Source organism: Juglans regia, chromosome 5, assembly GCF_001411555.2.
Source record: "Juglans regia cultivar Chandler chromosome 5, Walnut 2.0, whole genome shotgun sequence".
Lineage (NCBI taxonomy): Eukaryota > Viridiplantae > Streptophyta > Magnoliopsida > Fagales > Juglandaceae > Juglans > Juglans regia.
Window position 1 is genome coordinate 12,666,840 of NC_049905.1, and position 18,643 is coordinate 12,685,482.

General features: G+C 37.3%; 2 protein-coding genes and 1 non-coding gene across 3 annotated transcripts; 1 reads left to right on the plus strand and 2 right to left on the minus strand.

Annotated features, from left to right (window-relative positions):
- Positions 1 to 319: 319 nt before the first annotated feature.
- On the minus strand, positions 320 to 787 carry LOC109018872. Its single transcript, XM_019001092.1, has one exon. It carries the CDS (start codon positions 785 to 787, stop codon positions 320 to 322), a length of 468 nt encoding a protein of 155 aa, XP_018856637.1.
- A 10,152-nt stretch (positions 788 to 10,939) lies between these two features.
- LOC109018790 lies at positions 10,940 to 11,362 on the minus strand. The gene has a single exon (XM_019001003.1). It carries the CDS (start codon positions 11,360 to 11,362, stop codon positions 10,940 to 10,942), a length of 423 nt encoding a protein of 140 aa, XP_018856548.1.
- Positions 11,363 to 14,263: 2,901 nt separating this feature from the next.
- On the plus strand, positions 14,264 to 14,370 carry LOC118348554. The gene has a single exon (XR_004801632.1). It is a non-coding gene; the product is annotated as a small nucleolar RNA R71 (small nucleolar RNA).
- Positions 14,371 to 18,643: the final 4,273 nt, after the last annotated feature.

Genomic DNA, 18,643 nt, shown 5'->3' on the forward strand with positions numbered 1-18,643 from the left:
ACATTTGCATTGGGCATTCGTGCAGGAAACAATCTTTTTCCTCAGGGACCTTTCCATATGGTGGATAGCCTATAATCTGAAAACATTTGTCTATATGGTGGCCATAATATCCATAATGATAACAAATGACATCAGATTTTCCTTTTGCTTTGCTGAATTTTGATCCATTTGAAAACATCTGTCTGGATGGTTGTGCAACAGCCATAGCATGAGAATCAAGTGGTAGACCTACTGCATTTGTGATAGAATGTTGGCTCTCTTCTTGTAGTAGCAAAGAAAAAACCTTCCCCATGGTTGGTAAGGGAGAAAGAAGCTACAACTAACTTCGAATGCCTGAATAGGAATCATGTAAACCAATCAAGAACTTCATCACATAGTCTGCTTGTTGGCGATCAGCAAGATTCTTTAAAATGGCACAAGTGCAAGTTTCCATAATTCCACAACTACAAGTGGGAAGAGGATGATAGGTAATGTATTCATCCCAAAGGGTTTTGAAGTCATTGAAATATTCAATAATTGAGTTAGAGCCTTGAGAAATTGAGGTTAAAGATTTCTCCACGGTAAATACTCGTGGACCATCACTGCGAAGGTATCTAACCTCTAATTCATCCCGAATGTTAGAAGCATTGCTGAAATAAAGAAGACTTCCTCGAATCTCCTTTGCGGTGGAATTCATTAACCAAGACAAAACAAGATTGTTTGCTCCTAGCCAAGCAACTTGAAGACGGGTTTCATTAGGACTGGGTTGAGGTAGACTTCCTTCAATGAAGGCAATCTTGTTCTTCATGGTGAAGCAATGGAGATTAATCGACTCCAGGCAACATAATTCTCATCACTAAAAATCTCATAAACAAGAAGGGCTCTAGGGTTGTCGTTGGGATGAAGAAAGTAAGGACTTGAAGAATTAACAGAAGGATTTGTCATAAAATAAGGAAAAGAATAAGAGTTTGCCATAGAGGAAGAAGAATAAGAGTTTTCCAATAGAAGCACGCAAGAAGAAGAAAAAAAAAATCAAGAAATGGCCAAGAAAGCAACGGAAATACTATACTCTCTGATATCATGTAAAATTCTACAATCCGTAAACTAAAGAAGCAGAGAACTAGAGGGAATGTTTGAGAGAAAAATGTAATGGCATTTTTCATTACTAAACTGAATGAATACAAAGTTGTACATACTTCAATTTATACTTGTATTTACAACTGACTATTCCATATAGATTCTAACACCTGGCATAACTAACTTATCCCATCTCCTTCCAACAAACTTAACTGACATTTTGATTCACTTCTTTGTTTTTCTTCCTGAGACTTCAACTCCAATGCCTTAGTTTGGTTTTGTATATTCCAACACCATGTGTGTATGTGTAAGCTCATGACGTCTAGTCTAAGGAAAAGCTCCTAATATTTCGGACGTCCATTCCTTAAGTCTGAAAATTGCATCAACTCAAGCCCTAGTTGAAAATAAACCCTAAACCCGTGTGTGTGTATGTGTGAGCTCATATGGGAAACTCCACAAATCAAGAGCTAACTTCCTCTAGCTTGAGTGTGTGTGCGTGAGAGCATGAGTTCATGGTGAACTTGCTAAAACTGAAACTTGCCTCTCATGGATGTGTGTGTGGTGAAATAGAAAGGTGGCTTTGGCTTCATACCTTATGTGGCTCCTCCTTAAAAGGTATCCTCTAACTTTGCTTGCCCTCAAAATGGTGTTTGGAAGAAAGAGAGTAACGTGGGTGGTGTTTGGATGGTGAGAAAGTGATGGAAAGTAGAGAGAAAGGTGGTGGCCGAAAGATTCAAGAGAAAATCCTCCAAGTGACTAAAAAAAATAGGGTTTTTGGCATCCTCTCCCTTTTATAGGCATAAGAGGCTTCTTCTACAAGTTAAGCTTATTTGCATGGATGCTAAATAGATTGTGTTGGGAACACAAGGGAGCTTTTTGGACAAGTGGTGCCTTTCTTTCAAAACCGAAACCTCCATCCTGTAATTTCCCTTTGTCTTGTGTCTTGGTTCGATGAACCTCATGGCAAAATGGTCTTTTACCTAACTAAGATCTTTCTCAATTTCCTACAAGTGTGCATGGATGCCAAGTGGCACATGAGGAGAGTGTGTGTGTGCATGATAGCCGAAAAGTCCATTTCTTCCCAAGAAGAGTTTTCCTCTACCAATGATTGGTCACAAAGGTGGCAAAAGTGCACAAACTTTCTTGCTCTAGCCATCCACCTCAAGGGATTTTCTTACAAAAAATCATTCTAGAAACCCTAGTAGGCATGTAGCCCTTTTCTTCTACAGTTGTTGTGAATGTTTTTTTTTTTTTTTTTTTTAATTTTCCCTTCTTCTTCATCTAGTTAAGAGTTAGGGTTACATGTCCAAGAGTGACCTCTCACATTTATTAATAAATCCTTGCTCATGGTGGAGGGAAACCGTGATTACAAGTCCAACCAAACTCAACCTTATGACCAAGGAATAACAAACCAACAAATAAAACAATACATCAGGACACCAACAATATTCCATAAACGACTACAAACTACTCACAGCCTAAGACTAGGCAAACCCAGAAAATCCAATTGAAGCAAACCTCGAGCACGACTATTCAACCTTATGCCCTTTAGGTTTCCCTCAAGTCCAACATTTCATGTCTCTTCATCTTCCTTCTAGAAGTTCTCCCCATAGTGACATGTGTCACCATACTAGCACCTCACAAGAAAGCCTTCTTGCATGTATGACACATGGCAAGAAGGAATCCATTCCCTAGGGTAGGCGTGTACCCTAATTCCAATGGGCTCCAAAACTCTAATTCCACTACAAGGTAGAATTCCTCATGGGCTTGGGCCTTCCTCAAGATCCCATATCCTTTCTATTCCAACCTAATTTCTCAATAGGTTATTCCTCCTCTTTTGGCCCAAATTAACAATATTTAATAAAATGCATAGAAAACTTTGCAAAAATCTTGGTTGTTACATCTTCCCCCCTTAGAAAAAGATTTCGTCATTGAAATCCATACCGTAGTCACAAAAAAAATCTATTAATAGAAAGAAAACTAATCCTCATTGGGACCTCTTGTATTGGTTGTGGTAGAATCCTTAGATGATGATGGGAGCGGTACTTCACCTTCTTCTTCTGTCACTGGATCTTGTGATAAATAGAATATCGCGTCTAAGTTATAATCATAATACATGTTTACTCGCATCTCATTTAACTTATGCTCAATCTCGAGCTCATTATCTTCAATGGGTTGTCCTTATTCACGATAACAAATACGGTCAGTAGACGTATTTGAAGTTTCAAAGGCTCATATACTGGACTTTGCCTTAGGGTTAAGTTTGAGTAGACAATAACCTTTTTGCATCTCTGCATACCAAAGGATCGCGTGGGGGTTGACACTTTTCATGTGGTAAGGCTTTCCTTAGAAAAATATTGCTCCGTAAATCCACATCCAACACATGAGTGTGATGATGCTCGAACCTTTCCATCTACTGCCAGTAAGCACTCATCATTCAATCCATCCTTACTTGTCGGTTCCTGCAACTGTGTTTGCGTCTTGCTCTAATTTGTGCTACCGAGGATACAGACATGCGAGGGGTATTCTTATTACGAGCCATGCCCTGGTCACGAGTATGATAGGTGCACATATCATAACTAGAATTCACAGATAACACAGAGACATCCACACACAAGAAGTCAAGGTACAATCAAACAATCATTCATAAATGAAATTCATGAATACACATGTTATAAGTTACAAACAAATGAGGATATGTAGTCCTCATCAAATCTTCTCTTTACCGCATCGCTTCTTGAAAAGTTGAGTTGTTCCAAAGTACTTTTACTAAAGATACTTTTCGATTCCTTAGCTCTTGGTCTTTACTATCCACAATTTGCATAGGCCATTCCTAGTAGGATAGATTTGGCTGAAGTATACTATCGGCTTCCATTATCATAGGCTGCCTTTCCCCAAAGCTCGTCTTTAATGATGATACGTGAAAGACATTGTGCACTCCTTGCATCTCGGCTGGTAGATCCAATCGATATGCCACTGTACTGACTCTTTCCATAACTTCAAACGGTCCTTCATACTTGGGACTTAATTTTCCTTTCTTCCCTAACTGTATGACTCCCTTCATGGGAAAACCTTGACATACACCCAATCTCCCATATTAAATTCTAAATTCCTCTATCGTTTATCGACATAACTCTTTTGATGACTTTGGGCTGCTTTCATCCTTTCCTGGATTAGTTCCACCTGCTTTTGTACCTCCTGCAAGTATTTTGGTCCTAACAACCTTTTTTCACCGACTTCATCCCAATACAGAGGGGATGTGCACTTCCTTCCATACAATGCTTCGTAAGGTGCCATCTGTATTATAGCCTGAAAGGTATTATTGTCTGCAAATTCTATCAATGGAAAATGGCTTTCCCAATCGCCACTTAGTTCCATTACGCAAGCACGTAACGTATCTTTCAATGTCTGGATAGTATGCTCTATTTGTCTATTTGTTTGCAGGTGATAGGCACTACTAAACCTCAGATTCGTGCCCAACATCTTCTGTAAATTTTTCCAAAAACGCGATGTGAACTGTGTGTCCTTGTTAGATACTATAGACTTAGGCACTCCATGAAGCTTAACTATCTTCTTAAACTCGAGAAATTTTGTCCAATGAGTCTGTATTAGCAATAGGTAGAAAATGTGCAGTTGGTCAATCGGTCAACTATGACCCAAATCGAATTCTTCCCTAACAATGTCCTTGGCAAACCTATCATGAAATCCATAGACACATCCTCCCACTTCCATTTTGGGATCGGTAATGGTTGCAACTCTCCAGCTGGTCTCTAATGCTTAGCCTTTACCAGCTAACAAATTGAACATTTTGCAACAAACTCTGCCACATGTTTTTTTATTCCATCCTACCAAAATTGTCCCTTCAAATCCCGGTACATCTTGTGCTACTAGGATAAGTAGCATATGGTGTACAATGGGCTTCCTTCAGAATCCTTTCATTTAATTAAGGAACATTATGAATCACTTACTTTCCTTTCTTTGAAATGCAACATCCCATCTTTACCAATCAAGAAGTGCTTTGATCCTCCAGATTTCAGAATTTTTTGCCGAAGTTTCTCGAATTTATCATCCTTACCCTGTCCTTTGATAATTTCCCCAACAGTTAATTCCCTAATCTTATATCATCCTTAGCCTTTACTACCGTTAACCTAATATCTCTTGGTGGCTTTCCTATCAGCAATTCCCGCATCCCTACCAAAAGTGATTGCACGTCCGCCTAAGTCTTACGACTAAGGGCATCTACTACCACATTGGCTTTTCTAGGGTGATACTTAATCTCACACTAGTAATCGCTGATCATTTCAACCCATTTTCTCTGCCTCATGTTCAAGTTTTTCTAACTAAATAGATGCTTGAGACTTTTATGGTTAGTGTACACCTCACACTTTTCTCTATAAAGAAATGTGTAACACCCCCTTCCCATAGGCTAGGGGTGTCACGTATTTTTTATAAAATAAATCTGACAAGAGATCTCATATTTCATAAATGAAATTAGAAATTTATTTTGTAGAAAAAGGTCTAATAAAATGTCTTCCAAAACTATTAAATGAATAAACTAAATAAATTCATGTCATAAAAGCAAATTTTATTTTAGAAAGTCTGAAGCTAAAATTAACTGCTCCTTCTAATCCTAGCATGCCTACTCGTATTCATCATGCTCACCTGGGTGATTAAAAACATAAAAAAAACTAAAATGAGTCGAAGACTATGCAAGAAATCCATCACAACGTAAACATAATAAACATAAGGTTTTCATGCTGAGAGTTTAAATTCATGATTGTTCATACCGATGCTTATGCTATGCATGACTAATTTATCTAAATTAACTCACTGATCTGACTTATTTAACTGAATTAAACTGATTTATCTGACTGGCCAACACACTTAACCCTGTGTGCAAGATTGTGCACCAGCCCCACGTCTCGCTGCCGCCAGGGGTGCCGCTGATAGTATTCTGGCATACCTTGGTGGACCACGCTTGAGCCTGTGGCTTGCACATTCACCCCAAAACTGAACTACATTGGTACCATGCATCTGAATGGCCATATGATTAATTGATCTGATCTTATCTTGCACTTGAAGTTAAGATAACTTATGTGTCTTATACACATCAGATGCATGACATAATACATACATAATTATAATTTTTGAATTTGAACATGATGCGGAATGGCATGATCGTATGGTATGCTGGATGACATGTTTTCATATGACATAAGTGGTGCATAAATAATGGCTTTCAACGAATTGACTTGAATGATACTTATATATAAGCTAAACTGTGATGATCCTAATTTGTGATCAAATTACTTACCTCGCTGCACTTCTTCTTGAATATCACTTCGTAACTCGTCACCTATACGCAATAATAACTATTACTAAATCTGTTTGGGAACAATAAGTACCAATATCCTACTTAATTAAATTCACAATCTAAACATAGTCAAATAAATCTTTTGTTTAACACCATAATCAATAAATCCTAGTATTTAAATTACTTAAATATTAATAACATATTATAATTTAGTAGAATACTTGAACTATTTTAAAATAAGTCATAAAACTTCAATTCTTAAAATAAGTTTTCTTTCTTAACATAATTATTAAATCTTATAAGAAATCTAATAAATATTAATATCATTTAGATATTCTTAACATATTTCTTTATTTTCAACCTACAACTTTAATAGCATAATTATAACAACATCTATTGAAGTAGACAGTAGAATCTTGTTTAATAGAGCGTTCAAAATAATTTTAAAACTTTTACTACTGAAATATGATATCTAATCTTTCAAATATAATTTAACTGTATATACATATATATATATATATATATATGAATCTAAAATAATCGGTGGAAACATTCGATTAATAAAACTAGACTTAATCATAATATTATTCAACACTCATAACAAATTTCTTAATTTCCTTTTAGAGTATTACATAATAATTTTATTAACATCTGACTAAATAGATAAATGAATATTAATTAAAATAATAGGCTCCTTAATATACTTCAAAACACATTTTAAATTCCTTAAACATTTTCTTAAGCACAATTCAATTGTAATAATCAATTCCACAAGAGTCCAAGCCCATTTAAAACCATATACTAGTTTATAAAAATTAGCCCCTTTCATAAAAATAAGAAAGCCTGAGGCCTGCGTGAAGAAGTCCACTAGGAACTAGGGCTTTCAGCCGAATGGGCTTTAAGGCCCACAGCCCATCATGGAGTGTCTTTCACCTTAGGAAATAGACAAGCTCAAAACAATGGGATGGTCAAAAGTAGGGAACTCACCGAGAGGGGGAAATGCGATGGTGCGGTGGTTCAAGCAGCTGGAAATCAAGGCGGCATGACTGGGTCTTCTAGCAGAGTGGTGCGACACCAAGTGAGGGAGGGAGAGTTTAGAGAAGGAAACTGTTAGACCAAAAACAAGAGGGAGAGAAAATTGTAAAACTGAAAAGCTAAGGAGAGAAATTGGTGGTCGACAGAGGTGGGCTTATCGGAAGGGAGTGGGTGTGACGGAAAAAGGACGATCGGCAATCTCTGTGTTGTCGGAGAGGTGGTTCGGCCTCTCTTGAGATGGCTACCGTGGAAGAGAGGAGACTGCTCTGTTTCGGACGTGGAAAGAGGTTCACCAAGATGAGTCCGTGAAGAGGGTGGCACACGGTGAGGCTTACTGTGTTGGGGGGCTCTTGGCCTTGCACGGTGGGTGAGAGTGGGGGAAGGGCTCACGGTGTAGAGGAGTTCAGTAGTGGGGTGGCTCACAGTGAGGCTTACTGGCTTGGAGTTTTCTCTTCACGCAGAAGGAGAAGCGTAATATATATGCAAATGATTGAGAAACAAAAGGAAACCTAGAGGAGTAGAGATGTGCATGTGCATGGGAGTGGAGACGTGCGGAGTGGAGAAATTGATCATCAACTGAGTTGGTTTCCATTAGAATACTAACAACTAACACTGAGAGACGTACGAGTTTGGAGGTTTATTGTGTTTATTTCAGAGGCTAAAATCAAGAGATGAGGTTCGGTGGAGATAGGAGGAACTAAGGGTAGGTTTGGGGCACAAGACAAAACACAATTCTCATCTCATCTCATCTCATCATTACACCTTTTTCCAATCTCCATACAAAATATAATAAACAATTCAACTTTTTCAAATCCTAATACACATTTTTTAAATCTCAAAACAATAATAATATTAAAACATAATATTTTAAACTTCAAAACAAAACACAAAATTCTCATCTTACCTCCCAAACCTGCCCTAAGAGTTGAATTCAACCCAAAATTCATAAAATTTGATATAATCTAGTAATAGTTATTAGAATTAAAAAAAAGAATAACACAAAACTCTAGTAAATTCAAACAAAAATTATAATAGAAATTATTAAAATAAATCAATATAAAATCTGATCAGAAGATAATAATAATAATAATAATAATAATAGGAAAAAAATAACTAGAAGATTTACTTATATACCCTAAATCTATCACTAGTATGTTACATAATGTCTCCAGATCTTCAGCGCAAAGGCTACTGTGGTAAGTTCCAAATTATGAGTAGGGTAATTTAGCTCGTGATACTTGAGTTGTTGTGAGGCATAAGCGATGACTCGCTCTTCTTGCATTAATATGCACCCTAAACCCATCTCTTAGGCATCATTATAAACCACATACGGCTTATGAGGCTTAGGTAAAGCCAACACAAGTGCCATGGTTAACCTCCTTTTGAGTTCGTAGAAGCTCCTTTCACATCAATGAAAACCACTACAAAGCTGTCCAAATAATGCCTAAATATCCAATTCATCAAATCCATGAATGTTGTTGGGGCATTTGTTAGTCCGAAAGGCCTTACTAAAAATTCTAGGTGTTCATAATGAGTTCGAAAAGCCGTTTTAGGTACATCTTCATCCTTAATCTTTAATTGATGATGTCCTGATCATAGGTCTATCTTAGAAAATACAGACGCTCCTTGCAACTGATCCAACAAGTCATCGATCCGAGGTAAATGGTACTTATTCTTAATGGTTACTTTATTCAAATCTTGATCGTCAATACACATCCTTATAGTCCCATCTTTATTTTTCACAAAAAGGACTAGTGCACTCGATGTAACAAATTCTGTCCTTCGAGGGTAACTCAAAGATCACCTTCCTTCTTCAGCAGTCTATCTTAGCGTAGTGCCTAGACAGCCAATCCATTCTTAAGATCAAGTCAAATTCCATTAAATGGAAAATGATCAAATCCGCAATTAGGGTTAGTCCTGTGACTTCTAACGGACAATTCCTATCTATACGAGTGCATCCAACTACCTTCATGTCCGGAATAGCTACTAAAACTTTCTGGGACAAGGATTCCGCACTCAACTTACAACTTCTCATGCAATCATATGACACAATGGAACACAATGATCCAGAATCAAACAAAGCACAAACCAACTATTGCATCAACTTAACCTTACATACAAGGGTGACTGAGGTTACTTAGGAATTCTTAGCAAACACAAGCTACCAATTACAGTAGGTTTGGAATGTTACCAATGATTACTCCGGCATCCATAACTTCCTCTCTTTATTGCACTTTCAAGTATCTCTCTCTTTACTCCTCTATTCGGCAGGTCAGGTAATTTTTTTTTTTTGGAAATATTCCATTTTTTTTCGACTGCCTTTATGGATGACTCTCATCGGCCTTTTCTTGTTGGCCCCGCAGTAGACGAGTTGACTCTTCATACCCCCAAACTTATGATTATGATAATATTACTTACTTAACTTTACTTGTAAACCTTCTACCTCTCTTGCCTTTCATCGTCTTGTGAGTCTGTGACTTTGTGTAAACTTAGTTAGTTAGAAAGGTAAGTAAATCGGTGTTTAAGCTCAAATAGGGTAGGGAATATGAGGTTTACAAGAAAGAAAAATGTAAGGCCAAAATATATTTCAATAAAGCTCAAAGGGGCGACTAGAGGTAAAGATGATAAACAGGTAAGCTTGAAAGGCTGAATCGGTCCAAAGAATGCCTTCATAATTTCCCCAGTAATATTTTGTCTAGGATTTCACCTCGAGTGTAATCAAACAAGTTTTAGAGTAAGTTGAAACCATAAAAATTCACAAAATTCACATAAAATTTTTCTGGGTACTCAAAACAATTAATGATCATCAAAGGCATTTATTGAACATAGGAAATATCAAATTAAGTAAGATCAAGTTAAGAATTAACAACTAGACTCAAGTAATGAGAATTTTTCCTAAAAATTATAATCAATTTCAATCATATTCTTATCATAAGCTTTTTATTCATCAAACCATACTATTTTTATCATCATCATCATCATCATCATCATTATTATTATTATTCATTATTATTTGTATCATCTTTATTACAATTTTGTCCTCAATGGAGAAAAGGAAGAAAAACTAAAGCAAAGAATGAGAGAAGTAAGAAATGCTCCCCTGATTGTTTCCAATTCTGCCAATTGAATATTTTCCTTGAAGGTGTAGCCGTGTACTCATTGGAGATCTCCTCGCCTCTTTGTTCCTGCAAGATGAAAGAAAATGAATAATATGAAGCAAAAATAAAACTTAATAAAATAAAAAAAAAACTTGGGTTGCCTCCCAAAAGAACTTTATTTAAAGTTTATACCTAGACATCGTCCTCTCATCATTTATTACTGGCAAGATCAATGGAACATTTTCTCGAGTTAAACTCTCCATCCATATAGGGTTTTAATCTCTGTCCATGTACTTTAAGTGTACATTTTGTCTCATGATGGACTTCAACCCCCCCCCCCCCCCCCCGCCCCCATAGGGAAAGATACGGGTCACCCAAGTGGTCCCGACCACCGAGAGCGCAACTTTCTTGGGAATAGTCGAAATCTTGAGTTAAATTATACAACTTTCTGCCTAACTTCGAATTCCCTTATCAGAATATGCCTATAGTGCCATCGTTTCGTTTTATCTTTGTAAATCCGAGCATTCTCATAAGCATCATTGCAGAACTCAGCCATCCCGTTGATCTGTAGTATTCTCTTATTGCTAGCCTCTTGTAAATCAAAGTTCAGCGTTCTCGTTGCCCAGTAGGCTCTGTGTTCTAACTCCACGGGTAGATGGCAGGCTTTTCCATAAGCGAGCCGATAAGGTGACATCCTGATTGGTGTTTTGAATGCTGTGCGATAGGCCCATAGCGCATCATCTAACCTTTGCGCCCAGTGTGTTTGAGAGACACTCACGGTCTTCTCCAGTATGCGCTTCAGCTCCCGATTAGACACCTCGACCTGACCGCTCGTTGGAGGATGATATGGTGTCGCCATGTGATGGGTAACTTCGTACTTAGACAGTAGTGCTTCAAATTGACGATGAAAAAATGCTCCTCACCATCACTAATTATGGCCCTCGGAGTACCAAATCAGAAAAATATGTTGGTCGGCAAGGTGACCCTCGCATCATTGGTTGACCCAAAAAGCTCCTCATGCCCTTCACATTGGTCGGTGATGGGAGTTTGTCAATAACTTCTATCTTTGCTTGGTAGACCTCAATTCTCTTGAAGGAAATGTGGTGGCCTAGCACTATTCCCTCCTTGACCATAAAGTGACATTTTTCCTAATTTAAAACAAGATTTGTCTCTTTGCATCTCTACAAAACCAAAGATAAATTAGATAGGTAGTTGTCAAAAGAGTGACCAAAAATCGAGAAGTCATCCATGAAGGCTTCTAATTTTTTCTACAATGTCCTAGAAGATGGACATCATGCATCTTTGAAAAGTGGTTGGCACGTTGCAAAGACCAAAAGGCATGCGCCTATATGAAAAAGTGTCGTAAGGACAAGTGAAAGTGGTCTTCTCTTGATCCTCGGATACAATGGCTATTTGATTGTAACTAGAATATCCATATAGAAAACAGTAGTAGGCGTGGCCGGCAAGTCTTTCTAGCATTTGATCAATAGACGGTAAGGAAAATTGGTCTTTTCTACTTGCATCATTTAGTTTTCGATAGTCTATGCATACTCTTCATCCCATGACCGTCCTCATCAGTATGTGTTCATTGTTGTCATTCTTGATCACGGTTATCCCTCCTTTCTTTGGGACAACTTGTACTGGACTTACTCATGCACTATCTGAGATTGGATAAATAATCTCGACTTCTAAAAGTTTCAATACTTCTTTATGCATTACTGCTTGTATTGGTGGGTTCAGTCTTCTCTGAGGTTAGATGATTGGTTTAAAATTATCCTTCATTAAAATCTTGTGCATGCAAATTGAAGAACTAATTCATTTGATGTCCAAGATGGTCCAACCCAAGGCCATCTTGTGTTCCAGCAAAACTCTCAGCAATTTCTCTTCCTCTACAGCACTTAAGAACTGTTAATAATGACTGAAAAAGTAGGGTCTTGGCCTAAAAAGGCATACCTTAAATTTGATGGAAGTGATTTGAGTTCAAGCTTGGACATCGTCGCTGGAGATGAGTTTAGTTCTTCCACTTTTGGTTTAATTGAAGTCAAAAGGGAAGGTGTAGCTTCCAAATATCTCTCACACTCTTTAAGGTTTTCACCTTCGGATTCAATAGACGTAGAGTGAGTAAGACATACCTCAAATGGTGGCTTTTGGAATTCAGCTTCATAAGTCTCGTTGGCCTTGACCATGTCCCGGTCGCTTATTTGAAAACAAGAATGTACCTCGGAATGGAATTCCATAGATTTAAACACATCAAACGTGACTTGCTCCTCGTCGACCCAAAAAATGAATTTCCCTTTTTGGACATCAATTAAAGTTCTCCTCGTCACAAGGAAAGGTCGGCCCAGTATCCAAGGAATCTCCTCATCCTCCTCCATATCAAGCATAATGAAGTCAGCCAGGAAGATGAACTTATTAACTCTCACCAGTACATCCTCAATTAGTTATCTAGGGTATTTAATAGATCTGTCTACCAACTGTAGAGAGATGGTGGTCAACTTTGTTTCTCCAAGGCCTAATTTTCTGAAAACAGAGAAAAGCATTAGATTAATACTGCACTGCTCTCCTCGGTCAACATCACAGTCGGCAGCTTCTTTTGTAAAATTGCACTGCTCTCCTCGGTCAACATCACAGTCTCATGCTCCTCCAACTTCCGCTTGTTTGATAATTTGTCCTTAAAAAAAATTGCATAGTTAGGCATTTGCTCTAAAGCTTCAATGAGAAGAATATTAATTGTTTATATGCTCAAAAATTTAGAGAATTGATTATCAATTTTATTTTTTCTTAATCTCTGTGGAAAAAGAATTGGTGGATCATAAATTGAAGGAGAATAAGTTTCAGAAATAAACTCCTTGGATTTCTTGGATTTTGCAGCCCCTTTGTTCACTTTAGTCTTCTCAACTTGCTGGTCGGTCACATCCCAATCGGTTTCTTTCACCTCGTACTCGGTTTCCTTCTTCTCAGACTCATAATTTTCAGCAGCTTCTTCGTCTTACTTGATATTTACCGACTGGTCATTTGTCCAACCACTTCTCAACGTTATGGCTTTGACATGTTCATTCGGATTGGTCATAGTATTGCTCAATAATGTCCCTGATGTCCTCTTTGTAAGCATGCTTGAGAGCTAATTAATTTGTGCCTTAGGATTGCGGATTTAGGCCAAGTTGTTTTGGATCACCATATGAGCCTTTTGCATTGCCATATCAGTCTTTTGCATGTACTGCATAAACATATCCTCAAGTGTAGGCTTCTTCTCTTGCTATGGAAACTGTTAAGGTGGTCTAGCCAACACTTGGTTATTGCTCCATGAAAAATTAGGGTCATTTCTCCATCCGGGATCGAACGTGTTTGAATAAGGATTATTTTGATGTTGGGAATTGGACACGTAATGGGCTTGTTCATGACTCGGTTGGACAAACGGATTCCCCACTTAGCAATCTAAACTTGAATGATTTCTTGCTTAAGATCGCAAACAACATTAGTTTGAATATCAATAACGTTCATTTTACCTATTTGTTTGGATAGATTTGCCAACTGAGCCGCCATTGAGGACATAGAGTCTTGCTCAATGACGCTTGCTGCCTTCTTTGGTATTGCTCTCTTTACGGCCCACTGATAGTTGTTAGACACCAACTCTTCCAGAAGTTCATATGCAGCTTCAGGGGTCTTACTCATTAATGCTCCTCCTGCGGCTGCATCAACCATAGATCGATTTGTAGATCCCAAACCATTGTAAAACGTCTGTACTTGGAGTTAGGTTGGGAGGTCTTGATGTGGACACTTGCGCAATACATCATTGTATCTCTCTCATGCCTCATATAATGATTCACTCTCAAATTGGATGGAGGTAGTGATATCATTCCTTAATTTCGCTGTCTTGGCCGAAGGGAAATACTTTGTTAAAACTTTTTGTGCCAACTCCTCCTAGGTGGTGATGATGCCTGGCAGCCAAGAATTTAGCCAAGTCTCAATTGAATTGCATTATCTGTCACCCTATTGTGTTTAAAAGTATCACAAATTTCTAAGAAATTCACAATTTGGACATTAGGATCCTCTTGTGACAGCCCCCCAAACTGGAAGATTTATTCTATCATTTGAATGGTGGCTGGCATGATCTCGAAATTATTGGCTTGTATAGCTGGCCGCCTTATACTGGACGTCGTCCCACTGACCGAGGGCATTGCATCATCTCTTAACACCTTGTGCTCTTGATCGGCCATATTAACTTTAGATGCGGCGACCTCTTCCTTTTTCTCTTTATTGATCCGACGTAAGATTCCTTCAATTTCTGGATCGAAAGGTGTATGCTCTAATGGTTTAGATCGGGGTATGCACTTTGGATTCCTGAAAAGAAAAACCAAACTGAGATCTAATTTAAACCATTTTTTTTAAATAAATAAAATAAAATGAAATCCAAAGTAGTAAAAATCTAGCTGGTATCATTAACAATAACAAATAACTATTCCCTGGCAATGGCACTGGCACTGGCACCTAAAACTTGTTTGCATAAAAATATATCTGCAAGTTTACAAAATCGTAACAAGTAGTAAAGTGTTATAAATAAAACGGATATTGAACCCACAAGGAATAATTATGCTATTGAGTATTGAAATTGACTAAGTTAATTACTATTTGAAAAATCAAAATTTGAAGAATGGTTTATCTAAATTAAACTGAAGAAAAGAACATTAAAATTAAAGTCTTAAAAATAATAAGAATACATCTAGAGCATTTGACTTCACCTAGCAAATCTCACACAATTTATTCTTCATTGTTATAGAATCCCAATTATCCCAAGTTGATGATAAAAATCTCTTACCTATTCAATATTTTCTCTCAAACAATACCAAAAATATCTCCAACTAATAACTCCATATCTCTATGTGAATTTAACTAATTGGAGACTCATTAAGTTCTTTTGATTTTTCTTGAAAATCACACTAGTTGGGGTAAAATATATTTGCTTTCACTCAACTAATGGTATTTAATCATGGAGCTTTAATCACAAATCACCTCTCAGTCTCATTACAATCTAAAAGATCGAACAATAGTTAGCTAGAAAATTGTAAGCATTAATAACAAGCAATAAACACTCAATCATGGAAGTATTGAAAATAAAACTACTTGGAATATAAATTGTGTGTTCAATGTTAGGCTACATCAAAACTCTAGAAAATTGACTTAGATTATAATGGAATTGAAAAGAAAAAGAATAGAACTGGTATTCTTCGTTGAAGTCGGTTGATGAAGCATGCGGCTTTCGCCTCTGACCTCTAGTTCCACATTCTCAAAAGAACACTTCAAAAATAAATTTTGAAACTCTAAACTTAGACTCAGACTCTAAAACATAAAAACTTTCTACTCTGATTTAGAACTCCCCCTATTCATCCCACAAGATGGGATTAAATAGATGTCAAAATTCAAATCTAGTAACAAGATAACTGCGGCTAAAAGTTGGCCTAAAGATCTAGAAAATAGTTTCTAAAGATAAATATTAACATAAAATGAATTATTCCGAGAATAACGAGATTATCTAAAATGGAAGATTCAGTGATATGCGGCTTGAATTGCGGGACTCGGGAGGATTTGATTGCCAACCCTTGTGTTATGTGTAAGCTCATGATGTCTAGTCTAAGGAAAAGCTCCCAATATTTTGGACCTCCATTCCTCAAGTCCGAAACTTGCATCAACTCAAGCCCTAGTTGAAAATAAACCCTAAAACTGTGTGTATGTATGTGTGAGCTCGTATGGGAAACTCCACAAAACAAGAGCTAACTTCCTCTAGCTCGAGTGTGTGTGCATGAGAGCATGAGTTCATGGTGAACTTGTCGAAACCGAAACTTGCCTCTCATGGCCGTGTGTGTGGTGAAATGGAAAGGTGGTTTTTGGCTTCATACCATATGTGGTTTCCTCCTTAGTAGGTATCCTCTAACTTTGCTTACCCTCAAAATGGTATTTGAAAGAAAGAGAGTAACGTGGGTGGTGTTTCGATGGTGAGAAAGTGATAGAAAGTAGAGAGAAAGGTGGTGGCCGAAAGCTTCAAGAGAAAAATCTCCATGTGACTAAAAAAATAGGGATTTCAGCATCCTCTCCCTTTTATAGACATAAGAGGCTTCTTGTACGAGCTAAACTTATTTGCATGGATGCCAAGTGGCATCTCACCCTAGAGCCTCTTCTCCTTCTCCATCATTAGATTTTGTTGGGAACACAAGGGAGCTTTTTGGACAAGCGGCGCCTCCCTCTCAAAATTGAAACCTCTATCTCCTAATTGCTCTTCATCTTTTGTCTTGGCTCAATGAACCTCATGGTAAAATGGTCTTTTACCTAATTAAGATCTTCCTCAATCTCCTACAAGTGTGCATGTGTGCCAAGTGGCACATGAGGAGTGTGTTTGCATGATGGCCGAAGAGTCCATTTCTTCCGAAAGGTCCACTGATTGGTCACAAAGGTGGCAAAAGTGCACGAACTTCCTTGCTCTAGCTTTCCACCTCAAGAGATTTTCTAACAAAAAATACTTTTACAAACCCTAGTAGGCGTGTAGCCCCTTTCTTCCAACAAGATCCTGCCCTTTCCCAAGACAAAACTCTTCACCTTCCATTTGCATGCATGACGCATGAAAAAAATTAAATTTTGTCCCTCTATGATTGTCGTGCATGCCCTTTAGGTTTCCCTCAAGTCCAACTTTTCATGTCTCTTTATCTTCCTTCTAGAAGCCCTCCCCCATAGTGACAGTGTCACCATACTAGCACCTCACAAGAAAGCCTTCTTGCATGTATGACATATGGCAAGAGGGAATCCATTCCCTAGGGTAGGAGTGTACACCAATTTCAATGGGCTCCAAAATCCTAATTCCACAAAAAGGCCGAAATCCCATATGCCTTCTATTCCAACCTAATTTCTCAATGGGTTATTCCTCCTCTTTTGGCCCAAATTAACAATATTTAATAAAATAAATAGAAATCTTAGCAAAAAGCTTGGTCATCACACAACCCCAACATTTCTAATATATTCTTCGTATCCAATATATATTTCCAAAGACTCCAAATCAAACATAAGTTCCTCTAATATGATTAACTACCCATACTAATCCATCAGATCCTCAATATAGTAATCCAAATAAAATAGATGAACTTCTCCACATGTCTCAATTAACATAATAAAATGAAATCGAGTTTACATTAATCTTCATAATCATCTAAACTAGGGCTGAGTTCCGACTTCGATGGAGTTGGAGTAGCCGTTTTCGAGCTCCGACTCCGACAAGAGTCAGAGCGACATTTTTGCTCCGACTCCGAATGGAATCGGAGTTCGACTCTAATCGGAGCTCCAAACGTCTATTGGACTAATAATAATAATAATAATAGTACTTGGTCAATTTCTTTTCTTAAATAAATTATATGCAAAAATAAATTTAATCCATTACATGACATAGCACTATTAACAGAGGTAGGTGTGTCTACGACTTAATCTAGAAATAAATATAAGACATTAAGACTAATAAGAGTATCATGTGCCATGTGGTGGTCCTTGTTTTAGTTTTTGCTCGGGTCGAGCACAATGTAATGTAACTACATAAATATAACTACATAAATTATTAAATATGATCATCAAAGCCCAAGTCCAAACCTGTAAAAAAAAGATACTGAAAAGATAAAAAAAGAAAGAAAACAAAGCTTAAATACAATAATTTAAAAACTAAATAATATGTATGATGTAACCATAAGTTATAACAGTCTCATTTATAACATAATAACAACATTGACATAAATATTAAATGCTCATGTCACTCAAATCTCAATGATCCATTGATCATGCCTGAAATGAAGATAGAAAGTTGCAATCAATAAATGAAAAAAAATTGATAAAACAATATTGAAAACGGTAAAAGTAGAATTTCATTCTTACCAAGAAAGGGGGTTCTCTCAACTCCATCCCAACTCTCAAGGGGTGTCCGTCTCAGACTCTCAATCATCGGCAATTATGTTAGGATTTACAATTAGATCTATAAAATCATAAAAAGTAGAAGCTAGAAACATTAAAAATAATTAAATAATCATTTAAAAGCATATAAACTTACCCGATTCAAGCCTATAGCTCTCGGCATCAACGCCAACGATATCTAGTCCAATGGGCATTTCACTTA